The 23636-nt window shown below is 45.0% G+C and overlaps 1 protein-coding gene across 1 annotated transcript in view; it reads left to right on the top strand.

Annotated features, from left to right (window-relative positions):
• Positions 1–23636, top strand: part of PLEKHG1 (pleckstrin homology and RhoGEF domain containing G1) — a 112683-nt gene that overhangs the window by 40768 nt on the left and 48279 nt on the right. Inside the window, exon 3 of the mRNA XM_081094267.1 lies at positions 21666–21766. Coding sequence (XP_080950393.1) covers positions 21666–21766 — 101 coding nt within the window. The remainder of the gene's footprint in view (positions 1–21665; positions 21767–23636) is intronic.

Consider the following 23636-nt stretch of genomic DNA (forward strand, 5'->3'; position numbering starts at 1 on the left):
ACATTCTTATAGTGTGAGCAAAAAAATTCTAAGGCATGATTGTGTGCCGAGTTCCACAAAGAATAGAACCAGACACTGCTGACTAAAAATAGCTATGACGTAACTTCCCAGTAAAAATAGAAAAATCAATTGATGCTCAACCAAAACAATATGTGATACCAAATGTCAAATAAGCCCAGCCAATTGTTTTTTTAATTTCAACAATGATGTCATTTGTACTTGAGAAGAAATACCTGTGAAACTGCCAATAATTTTACAACCTATTAGGAAATTTATGGTTGTCAAAGCTTTCTTTCGTCTTTCCCTTCTTTTGCTTTTGCTTTTCGGAAACTTTTCCACCTAATCGAAACTCGCTAAACTGAGAGAGAAGCCTTTAGTTATTGAACTAAAGTGATAGTCCATGAACACTCTTGCTTGTTCTGGGCTGGTTGGTACACCTTGAGTGAGAAGTAATAAAGTAAAATATGAATGAAAGAAAGCAGGTCAAGTGAACTTGCATGTAGGTTGCCATGTCTGCAGGTTCCAGATTTGCAAGCCTTTCTTTTTCCCCAAATAAATCCTTTTTGGTGGTGAGAAGAAAAAAATAGAAATAAAAGACAGAATATTTGCTAAGAAAGTTTCAGTAAAACTTCTATTTCAAGCTGTCCAAATGTTCTTACCCCTTTTTTCTTTATCCATGAATTAACCGTGTTTTGCATGAAGCCTTGGTGGGCATTTTCTATAAAGTCCACAGATAGTAAGTATTTTAGGCTTTCTAAGCCCTGAGATCTGTCACAGCTGCTCAGCTCTGCCATTGTAGCTCAGAAGCAGCCAGGAATGGGTGTGGAAGTTGCAGTAAAACTTTAGGGCCAGATTGGACCCAAAGGCCATAGTTTGCCGACCACTACAATAGACTGTAAATTTGTGCCTGTGGTTCATCAACTGTAAAATGAGACTAATAAGTAGTACCTGCTTCGTTGGGATAATTAGATGATGTATGGGAAGCTGTTACAATAGTGCCTGGCACGTTGGTGAGTAATTAATAAATAGAGATCCCCCTCCTCACCACCTCCTCTGCATTTGCTGGTAGAGTGTTAACTATACCGTCTTACCTAAGGTCTTCCAGAAAAGTAATCAGATTCGTCAATTCACTGCAGCAGAAATTTAATTAGGAAAAAAATTTTAGACTCGTTTTATCTAGTTTTTTCCTTTATTAAGAGGAACCAATTACAGCAGGTCCTGAAATAACATCATTTCTTTGTGTTGTATCATTATAACATTGATGAGATGCCTTAGGATTTTAACTCTTACTTGTGTCCATTCGCCTCTGGTAAAATTGGTTTCTTTATACGTCTTCAAGTTACAAAACCTACCCACGACATGAAGCTAGGATTTACTGTATTTTTCCACTTGCAGCAGCTCTACCCAAAAAAGATAGTTAAAATGGGTATTTTTAAAAAAATACAGAATGCCAATAGTCTTATCATTTATAGAGGTGATGGTGAGTCACTTTTTATTTCTGCACAATTCAGACTTTCTGTACGCTGCTGTATCAAATCCCATCTAACCAATATCTTCAGTCTTCATTCTCGGTTTTGTGAATTTCCTCCATTGCCGGAACTCCGAGAAAAGCTCTTGGTATGGAGGTATCCAGTTCGTTGGAAGGGGAACCCTCTTACACGCCTTGGGAGTTCGTGCCGTGATTCGATCATTTGTTCTTCCTAGAGTAGTGGTTCTCAACCTGTGGGTCGCGACCCCTTTGGCGGCCGAATGACCCTTTCATAGGGGTCGCCTAAGACCATCCTGCATATCAGATATTTACATTACGATTCATAACAGTAGCAACATTACAGTTATGAAGTAGCAACGAAAATAATTTTAGGGTTGGGTCACAACATGAGGAACTGTATTTAAAGGGCCAGAAAGTTGAGAACCACTGTCCTAGAGACTTCGCTCTTAGGCTCGCAAGGTGTCTAAGACTTGGAGAGAGTGGGATCTGAGTTGGCTTTTGTCCTAGGCCAACCCTCCCTCAGGGACAACACTGTGGATTTGAGGTGTTTCTGATGAAGCTTGGCTTCCTAGGGATCCTGTTGGAGACAAGAGTGTTGGGTGTGGAAGGGGCAGTTCCGGTCTCTGCCACTCTCTCCCTTAGCTACAAAGGACTGGCTCCAATGGGCCTTCTCTGGACCGGCTGCAACTGCTTAGGATACTGGACAAGAGGAGAATGGTTTTGAACGAAGGGAAAAGCCTATTGAGAAGAGGTGACTTGTCGTAGATTGTATTGTCTTGGTACTTGCAGATGTCCTCACTCAAAACCCTCCCTCCAGGTTAAATAACATTTATTATGCTGGCGCTTTGTATGAGGTTCATGGAAACCAAAGCTCTTGAATGCTGAGGGAAGTATGTGTTCAATGCTAGCGTGTAGGACTTGGCAGGGATTGTCTTTAATGAAGGCTTGTGATGTGGGTGGATTTAATAAAGAACTTACACTGTGGTACTTGGCACAATTTAATGTACGTTTTCTTTTACGTGGCATTTGAGCACTTTTATTTGAATGTCTCTATTTGTTTTTTCCTCTAGGGCTTTTATCATAATGGGCAAGTGAGATCTTTCTTAAAACCATTTAAGATCTATGATAATTTAGAAGCAAACGTGCTAAATAGGTTTCTGCTTATGTAGAAACTATTCCCCAAATAGCACACCTGATTACTACATATAATCCCCAAACCTCACTGATGGTTCATTTCCATGTCTCTTTAGTTGTTGATATGCCTCCTTCCTCCCTATCCTATCCTATCTCACTCATCTCTTGCCACCCAACAGTGACAAAAACTGAGAAGGTGGGAGCACAGTGGTTTGAGTGTCATTCTCTTCTGCTCTTTGCAATCTCCTGTGGGAGGGAGGGCAGGGACCAGGGCTTCCACCTCTTGCCATGCCGAATGGGTTTGCCCATTTTAAATGTTTTATTAATACCTTCTGATTGATTGCTAATGAGCAATGAAAATAGTTCCAGGTGAGCAGCATTCAGCAAAACCAAGTGAGCCAGAGGTTTGCAGAGTTGCCATGCAAAAGTAGCTGTCGGCTGCTCACAAGAATTCATGTGTATTTAATGACTGATGGCAGTTTGGGTTATTCAGTTACATAAAAATTTTTACAGCTGAATATTAATTCATAAATCTTAATTTATGACCAGACTTTGAGTCAAAACTAAGGAACCTTATTTGAAATACCTACATTGGTCAGACTCTCTTGCAAACTTGGTAGGCAGCAAGGGTTACCAGTGCTTTGAGACTTAGCATCACCTCATGGATTCCGGCAGCTGTAAATATACTGCAGACCTACCACTTCTAAATTTTCTGCAGATGTGCCTTAATAACAGCAAACACACAAAAGTTACATTAACAGCTGTGTGCTCAAAGAAGGTAGGAAACATTTTTGTGAACTGGCAGTCTCTACAATGCATTATATATACAGTTTACCCTTGAACAATGTGGTTTGAGCTGCATTGATCCACGTATACATGGATTTTTTTTTTCAATAAATATACAGTCAATCCTCCATACCCTTGGGTTTCACATCTGTGGATGCAACCAACCTCATATTGAAAACAACATTTTTGATCCTCGATTGGGAATCTGCAGGTATGACATCCTGCCTAAAAGCAAAGGCAAAATTAGGACATTTGAATTAAGTTCAGACTGCTCCCTAATATAGTAATTGTGTGGGAGCAAGTTCATGTTTTCAAAACAGAAATTAAAGCTGAACTGACTGTGCTTATTCTTTCCAAGTGTTATGACTGTTACAAATAGGTCTCACCACACCCCTGTCCCCTTTGCTCAGACGAGACGATTAAAGAATACTAGGCTGGTTGTTAGGAAACATGGTTTCCCATTTACATGAAGTAAGACTAATAAAGACAATGACAAATATCCTAATACATTTTTCTTGCCATCGTATAAGAAAAAAATGCTTTAAAAGAATTTCAATCTTTCTTGGCCATTTAGAGTTTATTCACATTTTTAAAAACTTTAGCGAATAGATTTTTACCCTAATCTTAAACCAACAAACATGATTACTTATAAATGCAAATAGTTAGAAATATTTCATTACTGACAAGATTTGCACAATTTGATCAAATATTCTTGCACAAACTATAGCATTTGATGTCTATGAAATTTTTTTAAATTTTTGTTATCAATTTTAGAGAGAGAAAAAGAATAGGATACAGAAAAAGAAACACCACGAGAGATCATTGCCTCCTGCACGCCCCCTACTGGGGATCGAGCCCAAAACCAGGGCATGTGTCCTGACCAGGAATCGAACCAGGGACCTTTTGGTTCATGCATGGGTCAATGCTCAACCACTGAGTCTATGAAACTCTCAATTTTCCAAGGAGATTTAAGAGGTAACTATTAGTGTTTCTGATGTTAAAGTTAGAAAAATATTTTGCACCTACACTTACAGATTCAGTTAGACAGTATATTAAAGGAAAGGATCAACTTACAACATAAATGGGGGGGGGGGGGGGAGGAAATAGAAACTACTTTTCACAGTCATACCTGAGTATGTTCATTTTTTTTTTGAATGACCAAGCACTTGTACAAATGCCTGCAATTAAAAAGTCCCTTCCCATTTGATCAGCCTTTTCTCTTAAGACAACATTTTGATTTTTTAATGACAGGGCATTTCAGAAACTTCAGTTAACTCTGGTGATTGAATAGCTATTATTATTAGTCTGCTAAAGAACTGTTAATATATTTCAGAGACTGCCTGTGGGCAAAATTCTATTGAAGATTTGCTAGAACAGGTCCTATTCAGTTGAACCAGAATCATGCTGCCTTTGGGTGTGTGCCATCTTGAATATTCAATTAGACTGAGTGGGTAGAAAATTATAGAATTCAGGAAATTATGTTCTAAACCAACCAACCTTCAGTTGGGAGAAGTTTCCCATGCCCAGAAATGTCTTCCAAAAAAACAGATGTTGCTTGCACCTTTGTGATAAAGGAAACAATAGACATTTAAAGACAGCATAAATTACCTCCTCCTCCCCCTACCCCAAGGAATATAACAAAATGATGAAAAGCTAAAATCTGCAAGAACTAAATACAAATCCTGGTTCTGCCCTTTCTCTATAGGATCTTGGACAAGTTACTGAACTTCTCTAAGTTCTGTTGCATGTGTTTTTTCACCTGTAAAAGGAACTAATAAGATTGTTGTGAAAATTAAATAAGTTTACCCACGCAAAATGCTTAGCAAAGTGCTGGGCATACAGTAGGCACTTAAATAAGTGCCATTATTATTATTATTATTATTATTAGTGTTATTTGGACAAAGCCAGTAATTTTGGGTAGGTTTTAAAGTATCATAGTATTGTTGTGCTTTATAATCTATGTTAAAGTATTAGTCCTAGAAATTATTTTACCTTTGCAATTTAGAAAGAATATATCCTGCGGTTTTTAGTTTACCTGACATACCTACGTGTAGTTGGGGTGCATTCTAATATCATAACCGCCTGCAATGTGGGGTGAAATCATTTTCAGAATTTTGGTTTGAGCTGAGTGCAAGTGAGACTGGCTTAGGGACAGGACACTGGCCTGGGCTCCGGTGACATGCTGGCAGGCAGCTGTGTGCCCGGGGATGAGCGGCCAGGCTGACCTCAGCTTCGTCCTGTGTAAATGAGTCTAATTCACAAGCTGAGCCCTAAGAATGACAGGAGACTGCATCCCCGCCAGCCTCAGCGCTCAAGAATGGGACCAGGAAATAAGTAAGTCCTTTGAGCAGCCAAAATAGATATTTCAAACACTGAACAGTAAATCCTTGTCTTTGCCCAGAGAGGCCCGAGCTCCCCCTAAGAGCCTATTTACCACACATGCTTAAAGTCAGCTTCATGATTTGGCTTCCTAGCCCCCAGCAAAGGTGAGGTGGGAGGGGATGGATGCGACCAGCACAAAGGAACAGAGCAAAGAACCCCTTAGTAGATGAATTCGTGCAAGGCCACTTAGAATGGGTGCAAACTCACCTCAGCCCCCCTGGTGAATTTTACTCATAATTATGGCCCAGCCATGACCAAAGTGCTTACTGATGAGTCTGAATAGCAAGGAAATTTTATTACGTTTGGTACAGCACCTAAACTATATTGTCTGCTGCCTGGCCTTCCTAAACAAAGCAATTATCTATAATAATTAAGGTGTAATATGCCAGTTGGACCAGAAGTCCTTCCGGACGACTTTCCTGACGAAGCTGGGGCTGCAAGGGCCAAGCCCTTTGCACGAATTTTGTGCATCGGGCCTCTACTTCAATTATAATAATGGACTTTTAAAATGGTTTTCACTAACATAAAATATACATAATGTCTATAATTCACCATTTTGACCATTTTTAGGGGTACAATTCATTGGCATTGAACACATTCACAATGTTGCGCACTGTCCATTTCTAGAACTTTCTTATCATCCCAAGCAGAAACTCTGTACCCACTAAACAATAACTCCCTATTCTCCTCTTCCCTGGGCCCTGGCAACCTCCAACCTACTTTCTGTCTCTGCAGTGGCTGGAATATTACAATATTCGTCCTTCTGTGTCTGGCTTATTTCACTGACCAAAATGTTCCCCAGGTTCACCCATGTGGTAGATCACGTCAGCATTTCATTAACTATCATTAGCTTTTAATACTTAGAGAAAAATCCTGTACAGTAGCTGGCCCCTTAACAAAAATGAGATGACACTTTATGAAAAATGAGAACGATTTTTACCCTGTAAGGGAAAGAATTACGAAAGTAATAAAGGCATGATGAGAAATCGCAAGCATCTCTCCAACCCAAAGCCAGGTGGAATGCTTGTTCTAAAGGTGAGGACTCTTTGCTTTGTTAAATTAATACAAAATAATTCATGACAATTCTTGGGCTTGAAACATAGGCAGCCCTTTCCCCCCAAAATAGGCCACATGCAGCCCAAGTCTGTGATTTCAAATGGCAAAATCACACTGAGGCAAAATTACTCTTTCATTTTCTCCACGTGCTGCCTAAAGGGAGGGTGTGTGTGTGTGTGTGTGTGTGTGTGTGTGTGTGTGTGTGTGTGTGTGTGTGTGTTGGGAGAGGCAGTGTGAGCCGTTCCTTTAAAACTACACTTTAAAATATTTTCTTCTGAAACAAGCCTGTTTCCCACTTTGGAGCAACAAGAAGTGTTACAAGTGTTCCTCCAGCTCTATAATGGGGCTTGAATTCTGCTGTTAACCTTTCAGAGCGCTAAATGGGAGATGAGTCGGAGGGCCGGCGCTGGCCGCCCGCAGCAGCCCACAGTAAACAGGGAGCCACTGCGAAGACTGCAGCCTTTGTCCTCCGTGCAGCAGCGGCTAAATCACTGCCTGGGCCTGTTTATAGCCTCCTGCATGGTGTTCCAAATGCAAATGCACAGGGAGAAAGGGGCGAGAGTTAATCTCCTTTTGATTAGGGAAGCCTTTCTTTTCTGGGGCCAAGGGGGAGAGGGGTGGGCGGGCAGAGCGAGCCTCAAGCAGGGAGTGCTTGGTTTGGGCATCTTGGAGAGGTTGTGTGGTAAAAATGCTGTTCGGAGACAAAGGGGAGGGGAGGGCGCCAAAGAGGAATGCAGGGTTGGGTTACAGTTCTATAGGACTTTGGCCACTTAGAGAGCTGGAGAGACCAGCCCAGGGGGGGCGGGGGGAGAGTTAACCCTCGCCTTCCCAGGCTCCCTGGGCCCTGTTAGCAGACTGACCCAGTGTCCAGGAGCCTCCCATTCTGCAGACATGCGGTGCCCAGAGAGCTGCAGCGTGCGCCCTGCCAGCGGCTCCCCTCAGTCTGTGGCGGACAAGCGACCACATAGATTCCCAGAGCACTGTGGGGTGACCACCCCTCGCTTTCTTGATCATGGATTATGAATGGAAATGCACCCAGGAGCACCTGACCTGGTCCAGGCGGGTGGGAAGGATCAGAGACCGTTTCCTGGGAGGAATCTTGGAGGAGGAGTTAGCAGCAGGTTATGACAGCAGGAGGGATGATCTTGGCAGTCAGAGGAGAAATAAGACAAAGAAGCAGGAGAGAACAGGAGTCCTGAAAGCACAAGCAATGAGTGTCTGGGTGCTGGGGGAGGAAGGGTGGGCAGAGGCCGGGAGGGAGCAAGCGAGCGGTAAAAAGAGGGGCCCAGTGCAGCTGCGGGGGGCTCAGGGGTTGAGTATAGACCTATGCACCAAGAGGTCATGGATCAATTCCGGTCAGGGCACATCCCCAGGTTGCAGGGGCGTGCACGAAACAGCTGATCAATGACTCTCCCTCAACTGATGTTTCTACCTCTCTCTCCCTCTTCCTCTCTGCAATAAAAATATATTTTTTAAATAAAAAAAAAGAAGAGGAGCCCAGAAAGGTAGGCAGGGGTGCAAGGCTTGAAGGGCCTCCCTGGAGCTGAAGGCTGTGAGGAGTTATGGCGGGAATTTATTCAAATCCGAGTGTTAGAAGCTCTCACCAGATTCTCCCGAAAAGTTGGAGCGGGCGGGACCCACAATAGGGGGATTCCTTAGGGTGTCCTTGCAGTAGTGCTGGTGGGAAATGAGAGGAGGGGTCCGTTTCGAAAGAGAGCGAGGGGGGACTGGCAGGATTTACTGTCCAGGGGGCATAGCAGGTGAGAGGCCAGCATCTGGGAGGGTCATGGGGATCGGTCTGTGTGTCTCCCTGACACTCTTCGGGCCCTGTCCCAACAGTGATGGCTAATAACAAGCTGCTCAATCGGCTAGCCTTCCTGCGGCAGAAAAAGGTGGCGGAGAATCCCTCGTGATGCCTTGTCAATGAGCAGATAGAGTTCATTTGCTTTTGAACAAACAGAGGTTCCAATCTGGCTGTTTCCCTGCTCTGCTGAGGAGGCACCTGGGGCACAGATGGCCACGCCACAGGCCCCACCACCAGCTGGGCACACTGCGCACGGCTCCTTGCACGCACCTTGTCATTTAACCCCGTGAAGAAAGATGAGGCCTGGGTAGCTCTACTTTCCCTTCTTAGCAGCAGACACAGGGGGGTCTCAGCACGTTCAGTAACCCGCCCCAGGTCCGCTGTCAGGCCCAGGTGCCTGCCTTGCAGCCTGTCCATTCCCACCATCCTGTCAGGAGCAGCACAGGAGCGGAGCCTCCAGGAGGAATCCGCTGTCCTGTCCCCAGGTGAGTCCTGGGAGAGAAGTTTCCTGCAGGTGGAACCTGCATCTCTTTCAAGAACAAGCATGGGGTGTACTTCTGTTCAGGTTGTAAAATTGTTGCTGTAGAAATTCAGCCTATAGCATCTGTTGAAAAATCACTTAGGGAAACTGTAAACCATCTTTCTATCTACCTCTACCTCTGCCTCCTCTCTCCTCTGAGTAACAAGATGACCATAGGCATTGTGCTTTGGATTTCAGAGAGGAGAGTTTTCTTCAAATCACACATTTCACTCTCTGGCCACAAATTGGGACCAGGACTAGGAGGACAGAAGGAAATCTTTGCATTGGCCCCACCCAAGAGGCCAGCACTCTTTGAGGTCGAGTTTCTGGGGAGCGTCCCATCACACTGGCCACTTCAGTCTACCCTCTGGACAGTGCCTCTCCTTGCTGCCCCTGGCTCACCGAGCCCTGGGCTGGTTCCGTGTCAATAAATAACTTCTGGTTGAGATCTTATTGTGATGAGATCAACAAGAGCATAACCGGAGGAGCAACAAGATATGCCCTCGGGGCTACTCATTGTTTTCAGTACAATGAGCGGAACAGCTTAGCCTATGCATTTCCATATTTAGCTCTGGATTACCTAATGCCTCCACGGTATAATCACTTTCATCTGCACTGAGGTCCTCTTTGTGTCGAGGCTTTATTTTAATGTATACAGCCTCATGGCATTGCAATCTTCAAGTAGAATAGCTTGACCTTGAGGGTCATTATCGAAGTGACTCAGTAGATGGGAAGTCAGCTAATGTCTTCCAGCTTCTTCCTCTCGCCCATTCATATTGTCCAGGTGGAAGCTTTATTCTGCTTCAGGGTTAGAGTTTCCTAAGTCAGCACAAACAGCACTCGGCTCTTGTCTCTAAGGCCTTGTTGCACAGCTGTCCTATCTTGAGCACCTACTGTATACAGATGAATTGCTATGAGAATTAACTGTATTATAGTCTCAGGAAAAAGAGGCTAGACAGCGTTCCAACTCATTACATAGCCATAAAGTTCATTGCTGCCCAGGGCGTGATTAGGTTAAGGATGCGATCACTGCGATGTGTACGCGGGCACCGGTGTCTGCATCTGTCGTAATGGGCCATTATTTAGTGTCCTTATTTCAAAACTGCTGGTGCCCTGGAAGGAAGAGGCCTCGGGTGAAGTGTGGGTGGTGATGGGGTCTGTGAACAGGAAGTATTTTTGCTGCAGAAATCAGTGGCCACATTTTGATGTTGAGTGAAGGGTTTTAGGTCCAATGAACCAAAGTGGAGACGTCAGAGCCTGCTGGCAACACCCAGCCTGGCTGTGCTCAGGGGGCGCACCGGGCGCTATCCAACAAGCTTGCTCCTTGTGAGGCTCCACGTGAGGCGGGAAAAGAAGCTGCTTGTCCAACATTGAGAGGGAACATTCTTCAGCAGGGCCTTCATCCTTTCCATCCCAGCAGCTCGGCCCTGGCCTCTGACAAAACCCGCGTGTGCAGAGCCGCCGTCTCTCCTCATTTCCGACTGATCTCCACTTTATGGCCACTCCTCATCCTGTGGCTCCCACCTGTCCTGCTTTCCAGGCGCTGCGCCTTGTACATTTTTGTAGGTACTTACTAGTATCCCGGTGCCAGGAGAGCAGGAAGAATCTATCGGCAGTGGTTCCCAGCGCCTGGTTTGGTAAAGGGGGGCCCTATGTGGGGGCTACATGGAGAGAGTCATGCAAACAAAGAGCCGATGCTGACCCTCCTGGGCGACAGCTGAGGGAGCAGAGAGCCACGCGCTGGAGGGGAGGCAGGAAGGAAACCTGGGCGGGAAGGCCTGAGGCAGCGTGGGGAGTGAAGGGCAGGTGGCTGACCGCTGGCTGGCTGGCGGGCTGGCCGATGGTTGATGAAAACAGGAAGGATGCCCTAACCAGTTTGGCTCAGTGGATAGAGCGTTGGCCTGCGGACTGAAGGGTCCCAGGTTCGATTCCGGTCAAGGGCATGTACCTTGGTTGCAGGCACATCCCCAGTGGGGAGTGTGCAGGAGACAGCTGATCGATGTTTCTCTCTCATCGATGTTTCTAACTCTCTATCCCTCCTTTCCTCTCTGTAAAAAATCAATAAAATATATTTTTTAAAAAAAGAAAGAAAAGAAAACAGGAAGGAGCGGGTTCAGCACATGGATGGACAGACACTAGTTCGCACGGTCAGTGGAGATCCTGGCCCACGGGAGGTGCTGGTCAGTGAGAGCGTCATCTTTGGTGGGCGCCTACCCTACACCTGCTAAAAGCCACACGTAGTCCCAGACGAGGTCCGCAGCAAACGGCTCCTACTGTTTTAAGGACTAAACCTTGGGAGCAGTAGGGCAGGGTTTCGGAGCCCAGGCCATTAGGCAGCTGGTCCTGGTGTGAATACAACCGAGTCCCTCATTCTCTGGATGACCGTGGGGAGCCATGGAATCTTCCTAGCTTCCAGTAAAAGGGATCAGTAATGGGACCCACCTCCTAGAGTTGCTGTGAAGATTAAGTGAGATAATGCATATAAAGCAGGGAGCTCAGTGCCTACCAATCAATAATAATAATAATAATAATAATAATAATAATAATAATAATGGTGATGGTAGGAATAAGTAGCAGTGAAGAGGAATTAAACTTCAGATGATCTAATAATATACATTTATTTTACTGATCTTTTATTTTCTTTCCCATATACAAAACCCTTTGGGCTTTATTTAATTTTCCTTAATTACCATGTTTCGAATTACACCAGCCGCAGCCTGATTATAATTGAGATGAGCCAGTTCCTCATTTTCAGGTACTTAAAGCTTTGCCAGGACATCACGCCCTTCCACCCCAAGCGTCAGGCTTCCCCTTTCTCCTCCAGGGTTAGAGCCCTCATGGTATCTGGCTGCTTCCTTCCCTGCCCTGGGACCTGGAGAGTAAGAGTGAAAAAGTCATGCTAAGTACAGGTGCCCCGTGAAGGAGGAAAACACAAAAAGAGAGTGGGTGAGACGTGGGACATCAGGAAGGCTCATTCTCAAAGAGGTGGTTGATAAACTTCCTCCGCTCTCTGTCTCCCAGGGTCCACCAGGAGCCTGCTGTAGGCTTTATTCTGGAAGTTTCCGGCAAACCCTCTGGTTGCCCATTTTGAAGGTTTAAACATATTGTACATTTTTGTGCATTTAGTAAGTACAGAGATTATCTGATGCTAGAAATGATGATAGGATTAAAGATGCAAGAAAAAAGCAATGGAAGGTTTCAAATAAGTAGGGAAAGGTATTTCCATAGGCACCGGGACCTCTGTGTGGATGCGTGTCCACCTCTCCTTTGCATATGAAAATGTCAATGTAATTTGAAAGCTGTAAGCACGGGTTTTAAAATATTTAACAAAGCAATCGAAAATTTTTCTGCTATGTCATTACAGAAGGGACACTTAAGAAATTGTCTCCTTGTTATAACTAAGGGCAACAAAAGAGATCAATTTTAGTGCAGTCTTTGTACAAAACTTCTTTTTCATGGTTGTAACGCTTTTGTAGATTTCTTTAAATTTACATGCATCAGATGATTCCTCCTGATACCATAGGAGGTAAATAAAGACCACCGGTTTCTGTACTGGTGGCCAGGAGTGTAGGGAAAAGTGGGCCTCCAGCTGTGTTAGGAGCTTTAACAAAGTAATGCGAATCCCGCTCCTTAGTATCTTGCTGGTGCCATTAGGGTATGTGGACTGCCAGTTCACAGACAGTTTCTGCCTCAAGCCTTGGAGGGACATCAGACATTCCCAAGTATCTTCAAGCAAAGATGATTATTGCTCTTTCTACTCACATTGCTGCTTTTAACGGAATCCCAGTCCCCCTTCCCGTCCCCAAGTGTCTCTTTCTGGAAGCACTGCCCGATCCTCCCCTTCTAGGCTAGCCGTCCAGCCCCTCCCCGAGAGGAACCCGGCCCCCTGCTTCCAGGGGGAGATGCGAAGCAATGAGGTGGCTGAACAGCACACGAATCATTTGTCACAGCCTAACGAGAAGGCCATTCCGGACATTTTCTTCTGATGTTTTCTGTACTGAAAGGATGGTAGACGGTAAATGAGGCCGAAACCTCCCATCTTTTATTCTCTTACTACAACATGTCAGAGCCGTCGGCACTGACTTCCACTAAGATCGGCCTCTGCCATCCGTTAGGAAAGCTGAATGAGAACTGATGTAGCAGCAACAGAGGCTGCTTTAACTTTATTTAGATCTCTCTCTCTCTCTCTCTCTCTCTCTCTCTCTCTCTCTCTCTCCCTCTCTCTCCCTCCCTCCCTCCCTCTCTCCCTCCCCATTCTCTCTCTCAAATGTGCGTTTGTCTTTCTTTCTCTCTCTTACTTGATCTTTCCTCTTCTCTCTTTTTCCTCCCCTTCCCTCTCCACCCCTCCACCCCTCCCTCCACTCTCTTTTGCTTCCTCTGCCTCTTCCTCGCTCCTCCCCACCCCAGTTATTCTCTTCCTCCTCCTGTCTCCCTACCCTCAACAATGCTGGCAGAGAGCTTTTGTCCTGTTGATGACATTGCATTTTCAGTCCAGTGCTCTGTGGTGTGGGGGCTACTGTTATATTAACTCGGGGAAACGTTGTTCCCACACTCAGAGCTTTTGTTTCCAGCCGAGGGCGTGGCCTGAGACCCCTAGCTTTCACCCACCTTCCTCCCCTATGGATGTGGAGAAAGAAAGAAGAGAGATTAACTTGGAGATTAAGCTTCTGATACCTTATCTGCAGGCTGCAGCAGGAAACTTTACTATAAACCCTGTTTAGTGGCTTATTTGGAAGAAAGATAAAGGTTTCTTTCATTTGAAAGCGTATTCTTCTATACTCTCCCACATTGTAAATAATTCTAACGCATTGTTACACTGTGACTTCTTTTACATGTCTTTCTCCCTGCCTCTCTGTGAGCACCTGGAGGAACAGGGATCATGTCTGAATCATTTCTGACTGCCCCTTTCACACAGAACTCACACATAGGATGTGCCTGCCAAAATCTTTATTAAGTACATTATATACAATGCAGCCATTATAAGGAATGAGAAAGAACGATTGCTATATTTACATTTAAGCATTATGTGTATTCATATACATTGAATGGGCAAAAAAACAAAGCTGTGAGTCAAGCCTAAAATCTCTTTTGAAAGACAGAAGTATGACCCTGACCAGTTTGGCTCAGTGGCTAGAGCGTCGGCCTGTGGACTGAAGAGTCCCAGGTTCAATTCTGGTCAAGGGCATGTACCTTGGTTGTGGGCACATCCCCAGTAGGATGTGTGCAGGAGGCAGCTGATCCATGTTTCTCTCTCATGGATGTTTCTAACTCTCTATCCCTCTCCCTTCCTCTCTGTAAAAAATCAATAAAATATATATTTTTTAAAAAGATATAAGTATGCCTTAGAATATAACCCAGAATCATGCATTAACCAGTCACCTCTGGAGAAGGACATCTGAGGCAGTCAAATACTCTGACTTGTTAGGATTTCGTTTTCTCCTGCATAAAGTGAAACTGACCAGTGTCATGTGACCAGTTTCTGCCACATGCAAATAGACGTGCTCCCTGCTCAGACTTCCCAGGAGAGGGGCTTGTCTCTCTGTCTCAACTGCTCTTGTCCCTTCACCTCAGCTCTGACGGTCACCTTCTGTCTTCTTCACTGTCATCATTGCTAGTTATTTCCCTCTTGTCGTGCCAGGCTTCCTCCCTCCACCTTCTCCTCCCTACACCAACCAGCCTGTCCATTCATGGATGGATGGATGGATGGATTCATGGATTCATGGATAGATGGATTCATGGATGGATTCATGGATGGATGGATGGATGGATGGATGGATGGATGGATGGATTCATGGATTCATGGATGGATGGATTCATGGATGGATGGATTCATGGATGGATGGATTCATGAATGGACGGATGGATTCATGGATGGATTCATGGATGGGTGGATGGATGGATAGATGGATTCATGAATGGATGGATTCATGGATGGATGGATGGATTCATGGATGGATTCATGGATGGGTGGATGGATGGATGGATGGATGGATTCATGGATGGATGGATTCATGGATGGATGGATTCATGAATGGACGGATGGATTCATGGATGGATTCATGGATGGGTGGATGGATGGATAGATGGATTCATGAATGGATGGATTCATGGATGGATGGATGGATTCATGGATGGATTCATGGATGGGTGGATGGATGGATGGATGGATTCATGGATGGATGGATGGATGGATGGATTCATGGATGGATGGATTCATGGATGGATGGATTCATGGATGGATTCATGGATGGGTGGATGGGTGGATGGATGGATGGATTCATGGATGGGTGGACACATGCATGGATAAATATATTCATGGATGGATGCATGCATGCGTGGATAAATATATTCACGAATGGATAGGTGGACAGATGGATGCTTCAATTGACTGATCCTCCTTGGTCCTACATCTCTCCCAGTTACTGCCCCACCACTCTCTTCCCTTTAGAGACCAACATCTCAAAATTTAGACTCCTCTATTACCCCACTTCCCAATCAGTCTGTACCTCTCTCTAGTCACTGGACTGGAATTCCATTCCCCCTTCAGTTTCCCTGAGACTTTCCAGAAGAGTTTGGAAGTGTGTGCCTGGCTCTGTGCTCCAGGATCCTTGGAACCCTATAAGGCCCCTCACTACCTCTCCACTTAGGAGTGCAATCCCCGCACAGGGTGAGCCACAGATCTCTGTGCTTCCCACCCCTGCAGCTCTGAGTTTGCTTGGCTAATTCTCTTCGCAAGGGCTTTTTGGTATTGTCACTGCCCTGGGAGACTCCCTGGAGGTGCTGTGACCTGCTGATCCCCACCCCACCGAGGCTGCAGTTTACTAGCCCTGAGATACTCTAAAGCTGCTTCCTCATGGCCACGCACTTGCCATGATCCTACATCCTAGGGTCTGGGAAGGTGTTTTGGTCCCATCATCTCTCAATGTTGCACAAGACGGAGCCCAAAGCTGCACAGCTGGACCCTTCCAGCTGCCCACAGAGCTCTCTGAGCAAACTGCCCAGTTTCCTTCCCAGATCCTATGCCCAACAAACCCTTCCTAGGGAGATGCCCTACTGTGGCCACAGTCTTCTCGTGTCCACAACCGATGCACTGCCTTCACCCCAAACCACCATCGCTCCTCTTCAGTCCACTCAGGAGGGGGAAGAAAAAGTGCAGACGTGGGGATGTGGGCAGGGGCCTGTGACTCTGACCCACTCGTACCTGTCAGGATGGTACCTGTGCAGAGGGCAATGGCTGGAAACTAAGGCCGCATTTCTCCGCAGAGCGCTGGCCCTAACAAGAACAAGATGGGGGAGCTCGAGCCGTCTACTATCCAGATGAGCGAGCCCAAAAGATACGCCCTGTCTCCTTTTCACCGCACATCCCCAGAGGGGTCTAAGTACTGTATCTGGGTGTGAGGAGGACAGGCACCGAGGGCACCAGCTCGCCAGAAAGGCCTGGAACTGCCTTGCCGAGGCCTCTGCAGCCCCAGCTGCGAAGCAGCACCGCGTTCCTGCTCTGCCTCACCAGCCGCCTGGGAAGGAGATCAGAAGGAAGGAGAAAGCTGGTGGGCCCTTCCCGCAGAGGGAGCAGCCACGTGGGAGAGGAGCCAGGGATTGGTCTCACCGCCTTTTCCTTCACTGCCTGTCTCGGTGGCTGAGAAAGCCTCTGCTGGGAGCCAGGGAACAGCGGCCCTCATCCTTCAAGTGGGAAGTGAGAGGAGACAGGGGAGCCCTGATGCCCTTCTCCTGAAAGCCCACCCCGTCCCTCAGTCACTTAAACCCCGGCCCTGACCCTGGACTGGCTGCCTTTGCCCCATTGTCCCCACCAGGCCAATGCCCCTTCTCTCCATAGAACTGCCTGAGGACTTGGCCTGAGCGCACCTGCTGTGCGCTGGCCTAACTGCCCCCCCCCCCCACCCCCACAACCAGGGTTTTATAGCTTCTGTCCTGCTTTCTTTGCGATGCTGGGGTGGTCTTTGGCCTTCTCACATCCTTCAGCGGTTGCACCACCCACACAGAGCGTGGAAGATTCTCCGTGATCCGTCCTGTCCTCACTCCAGCCCCGCCTCGGGTCTGTGTGCAGGCACGTGCCCTGCCCCCTCTAGCTCTTTCAGCCCCTTTGAGTGGCCTGTCTGCACCCGCATTCCTTACCCTGCGCTTTTGTTCACGCTTTCCTATCTTCCTGGATGTAGTCATCTCCTTCCTACTCCTTTCTCTATTTTCAGAGCCCTGGTCATCCATAAAGGCCCAGCTCCCCGGCCCCTCCTCCACCCGCCGCTCCTGCCCTGGAACACGCTTGCGTGCCTACCAGTGGTGTGGCCCGAACACTGCATGGTCCTTATTTGTTTACGCTTGTCTTCCAGCTACACAGGGAGCTCCTTGGGGAAGGGATCATGTTTTATTCATTTTTAAACTCCTAGCTTGTCAAACAGAACTTGGCGTGCATTCCTGTGTCCTCAGAAAAAAGGGGGAAGGAGGATTCTTGTACGAATGAATGTAAATGTGCTTTTAAACTGTAAATCGTTGTACAAGTGTCAGTTATTGTGGTATCCATGGTGCCCAGTGGCAGGTTTTCAAATAAAGACATGACTCGTTTCTGGAAAAGGTGGAGCAGTTAGAGAAACGGAAGGTGCTTCCTCCAAAATAAAGGCAAAAGTCTTGAAGAGGAGTTACAGCAAAAGGCTTGGGATTTGGAAATGCTAAGAACAGAAAGGAGATAGAAAAGCAGAAACCATAAAAATCAGTAGGTAGGCCCTGCTGGTGTGGCTCTGCGGTTGAGCATCAACTCACGAACCAGGGGGTCATGGTTCAATTCCTTCAGGGCACATGCCCGGATTGTGGGCTCGATCCCCAGTAGGGGGCGTGCTTGATGTTTCTATCTTTCCCTCTCCCTTCCTCTCTCTCTGAAATAAATTTTTTTTTAATTTTTTAATTTTTTTTAATCAGTAGGTAGAATTTTGAAATGTGAGCAGGATTTATGAACGGAACCTTTTTGAATTTGAATTCTTCCCCAGTTTCTACAGCACCTCTGCTGGATGGTTCCCCAGCCCAGGGCTTCTCCTCCTATCTATCATGAGGAACAAGTGTGTGTGTGTGTGGGGGGGGGGGGGGACAGGGGGACAGGTTTACAATCAGCCACACACTGACACTTTTGAAAAATACAATAATAACAAGAATTAGTAGAAAACTAAAATAGAAGAAATCAGACACTCACAATACAAGTCCCAACTTATCATTAGACTCGACATATCTCATTCTGTCAAAATGCTATAAAAGTTTCTACAGGCTTCCTCTCGATTTCTGCACTCACCTTGCTGCACATCAGTAACCAGCAGCTTAACTGGCTCCTGTTCATTCACACCTCGAATAGCACCAAATTAGATTATCACATATTTTCAATAATAGACATTACAAGGAATGGAAGCATTAATGAGGAGAGGACACTCATGTACAAATATTATAATGGTGGAGATCTTAAAGGCATATACTGATGGGGAAAGAAATACTTTAGGCAATATTTAAAACTTTGTAACAAAATTATCCAAATGGTGAAAAGTGTGTGTGTGTGTGTGTGTGTGTGTGTGTGTCTCCTCAGAGTAGAGTAAATTCTTGATCCTCTTGGAGAATAATTCTTTTCAATGCAAAAGTTTTAAATTGATCCAGTATTGTTCACAATAAGGTAGCAATGTGTGCCAACATCAAGCCAATAAAATTAATAACCGGCCTGACAGGCTCTAATACATTTTTTGGTGTCCTTGCTCTGTCATTTGAGCACAGAATGAGCCGTTATTATCACTGAGCTGCAAACCTCTCATTTTGGCCTCAGATGATTACAGCTGCTAATGCAGTGCATGCTACAGTAGTTTTCAGGAACTGGTTTAAGGTTAAAGTATCATATTTAAAGGATTTAACTATGATCAGCAGGGGGAACAAGTTGTGGCCACAGGACTTTGATCTGTTTTCTAGAGTGGCCTGCAAAAATTTGGACTCCTAACAATCTATTTTCTCAACCATTTCAGAAAACAAGCAGCTTTTACAATCTAGTTTCTCTACCACAGACTCCGGAGTTTTGAAATGCTTTCAGTTGGCGATGGGCCATCATTTGCTGGAAGTGGGCCATGGTTCTTTGTCTCTCTCTCCCCAGATGAAATTCTTCAAGCCCCTTAACTCCATCCTTCCCTCCCATGAAGAATGTGGCTTCAGGTTTCAGCAAATAAGCAAGCTTCGCACTTGAAGTGAGGAAAAGGATTGTTCGTTTTCTCATTAAACCCCAGTGCAGCCAGCCAGGTGGAGTTGGCATGTGTCCGTCACCTTTGTCCCTCCCTTCGTCCTGCCTTTTGGTGCTGATCATGCCCATTCATACTCTCCTGTTTTACTTTTTAAATTTCATACCCATCCATATCCTGTGGTTCTACCTTCTTAATTTTGTGTACAATTTGTCCTTTTAAAGTATTGACCAAGCCCATTGAGGATCATCCTATAAACCAGAAGGTCAAGGTTCAATTCCCGGTCAGGGCACATGCCTGAGTTGCAGGCTCAATCCTCAGTGTGGAACGTGCAGGAGGCAGCCAATTGATGATTTTCTCTCATCATTGATGTTTCTATCTCTCTCTCCCTCTCCCTTCCTCTCTGAAATCAGTAAAAATATATATATTATATATATATTTTAAATGTTGATCAAAGTATTAAGCAACTATCAGGTATAACCATTCAGTACAAGTTCAATGTTAGCCCATCCTTTGGGACCATGTTCCATGTATAATTTTATGAAAATTTCAGTGAATACATGCTTTTGGAAGGGTTTTTTGTTCTTTGAGGGAGTGTAGTTTAGTTTTCACGTGTTCAAAATGCTATTACATCAGCTCTAACTTCCTTCAGCATTTCTTATTTGATACTAATTCTGTATCCTGTGTGGATACGTAAGCCTCTTACAATAATTGTTCCATTCATGAAAGCAAGGAGACGAGGTCTTGGTATTGTGGGTTTTTAATGACAACTGCACTTAACCCTTGTGAGCCTAATTTCTTATTGAGATATTCACTCTCTTAAGAAGAACAGATGTTACCACAAAGCTTGTTTCTAAAAAAATATGAACATGGGTTCATGGGTGACAATGACCTTAATGCTAAGAAACTCGAATGTTTAAAGTTATTTGATGCCATCTGTGAAATGTGCTACTGGGAAAGTTAATGGCGAAACCCTGCCTGCTTTTTATCTGCCAAACATAGAGTGCAAGAGAGAATGGCTGGATTATTAAAAGAAAAGGAACGATTATCTGATGGTGCTTAAATTTCGGTTTCCCCTTTTGCTAGCTGCATCTCACTCCTGTTGTGTTTGTGACTGGGATGGGCCGTGGTTTGTTGGAAGTGGGCTTGGAATGAGGTTATGGAGCTGCCTGATTTTCACAGGGTTCCTTCCTCTAAATGTTGCCGAAGCCCCTGTGACGTTTGGTAGACGGCCATGGTACATCGTTCAGCCCAGGGCAGGGGATTGTATTTATTTTCTATGTTACGTTATTTCAGCTGTTTTCACTTTTTTCTTTATGGTCTTCTTGCCTCCCACTGGGCTCCTTTTGCAAGCATTGCCAGGGGAAGAGGGAACGCTTGGCTATGAACTCTTCAGCGCAGGGGGCGGAAAGGAGTTTCCCTCTCTCAGCAGTTCACATAGCTTCTCAGCCACGTACATTTAACCCACTGTGGTCTGAGCCCCAGTTAGCTCTGTGTGCAGCTATTTCTGTGTTAACACAGATAAATTCATTTCAAAGTTTTCCATGGGTCATTAACATAGCCTATTAGATAGCCTGAATCATGTGCTTTAAAAAAAAAAAAAGTGTGTGTGTGTGTGTGTGTGTGTGTGTGTTTATAAATTGGTATTTGGAGAAGAATTTAGTTCTATAACAACTGAGTTCTTTCTAATTTAAAGGTTATGTTTAAATTAACTCTGTCCCTTTTTTCCAGTTTCATTAAGATATTATTCACACACACACACACACACAAGATATAATTGACATATAACATTGTATTAGTTTAAGGTATACAATATATATATATATAGTGCTATGGTATGTTAACCTCACATAGTTACAAATTATTTTTCTTGTGATGAGAAATTTTAAGATCTGTATTTCTGGCTTTGCACTGTGTGAATTTTGGAGTATCTTTGAACATATCATGATATCATATCATTCAAGGAAACAGCAGACGATGTTTTTATGTCAAAACTCTGATATTATTGGTAGCTTATTATATTATCCATCCAGGGAAGCTCTCATGCATGTGGAGGTGGGAGTAGGTAATGAATGTAGATGACACTCTCTTTGCTCAAAATCCCCATTCTGTGAATATGTTAAGTGTTATCATCATCAATAAAAGAGAGACTCTGTATTTTCACAGTAGAGTTAATGAGCACATTAGTTTAGTAATTACCTAACACTGATGTGAACGGTACATCTTGCAAACTAAAGACTTGCAGACGGACAGCAATGTTTGACCTCCTTCTCCTTGATTTCCTAGGATTACCTTGACTGCATCAGGGACCAAACCAAACTTCCTCTGGGGACAGAAGAAAGATCAGCGCTTTTTGGAAACATACAGGATATCTACCACTTCAATAGGTAAGTCAGCACACCAAAGATTGTTCTCACACCGGGACATTACATATGTCTCTCAAATGAATGTGGCCTAAAAAAATATCTCCAGCCGCTGATTTGACTTCATAAAATGTGTGGGCTCTCGTGCCATGAAGTCTTCCCCCTGGAAGTATTCTTGTCTCGCATTTACTCAGTATCCTGTCCCGCTCCATCCCCCTGGCTCAGACGAGAGATCTGTTTGCACTGACACATTAGCAGCATCTTCCTTCCACACCATGATGTGAACTGAGCACCCAAAAATCCACGCTGGCTTCATCTGCAGCGTCCCACCTCCACTGCATTTTCTGAACATTTCTCCTGGCTGGGGCGTGGGCAGGACACCATAAACACACAATAAATACTTGAAGTCATTTATATATTAATTCATATTCGGTAATAATGAAAGTTAAAAGTGATTGATTTAACTCAAACATGTATTAAGTGCCTACCATGTAGCGGGCACTGGGCTTACTGGTAGACCGTGTTTGTAGTAAACAAGGCAGATGGAGCCGAAGGAGCTGGGCAAACAGCAGTTATTAAAACGGAGTGTGATACTTTTTGGAAGACCAGGTAGTAGGCAGGTTAATCACAGGCCATTTCCAGAGTATCTGGGTTTGCTTCTCAGCTGAGCCATGGGCATATCCTTTGGTGCTTCTTTAATGGAGTAGAATAAACAATGTCCTTGGTTCAAGTCTTTGCTCAACTCTTCCTATTTCAAAGCACTTACTGGGCTCCCCCATACACACCTTACCTGCTCTGCTCTTTCTCTCCCAGAATTCAGCAATTTCGAACATACGATATGATTGACTTTTAGGATACGTCTCTTGTTTCTCTTTTTCCCCACCCCACTCACAGAATACTGCCTGAGGTCAGAGATCCATGTGTTGTTTTTTTTACTGCCCAAGTGCCTAAAACAGGGCCTGGCCCATATGGGCATCCGAACTTTTGTGGAATGACTGACTGAATGACTGAGTGAATGAATGAATAGAAACAATAAGAATATCTACCTCATATGGTTACCGTGAAGCTTCAGTGAGCTGATCCACCTAAAGAGCCTAGCTCACTGCCAGCACAAAGGAAACACCAACATATTAACCAGGGATGACATCGACTGTGTTATGGTAAATCCCATTGTGAAGTTCTACGGTGTCCTGTCATCCTGTGTCTCAGCCACAATGCGAATGATAAATCCCCCCTGTTCATGTTGAAATTGGTATATGTGAGCTCTTTGAGGGCAGGATCCACATCTCCTTGGCCACCAGTGAGTCCCTAACCCCTAGCGCAGCCTGGCCTCTGGGAGACGTGCCAACTGAATTGCATCAACTCATCCTTCAAATTTGAAAACCTGGGATATCAACAGTACAATACCGGTGTTGCCTCATCTCTGTCGTATGATTCAGTAAACTTCAAAACCCAGTTTGCATGTTCCAAGACAGTGGTTCTCAACCTGGACTACTCACTAGATGGAATCACCTGGAAGCCTGTTCGTTTTTTTTTTTCCTTTTTTCTTAAATATGGTAGCTCCTACACCCAGAAACTCTGGTTAATTAGACTGGTGTGGGGCCAGGGCATCAGGAATTTTTAAAAGGTCCTCAGATGTTTGCAGTGTGCACCATGGTTGAGAAACACTGTCTAGATCAAATAAACACAGTAATAAGAAAATAGTGAAAGGACAATAAAAAGCTGAACTAGGGAATGTAGAGTCCACATGTTCATGGAATGTGTTGGTGTGAGAGCAACCCCTAACCCCCATGTTGCAGTCTCCCATGGTAAAACCCTTCGAGCCTTCCAGAACCCACCCATGGCACTGGAACCTGGGAGGAGGGAGGAGGCCGCTGGCGTAGCCTCCCTGTGG

The sequence above is a fragment of the Myotis nattereri genome (assembly GCF_964212035.1).
Source record: "Myotis nattereri genome assembly, chromosome: 6".
Classification (NCBI taxonomy): domain Eukaryota; kingdom Metazoa; phylum Chordata; class Mammalia; order Chiroptera; family Vespertilionidae; genus Myotis; species Myotis nattereri.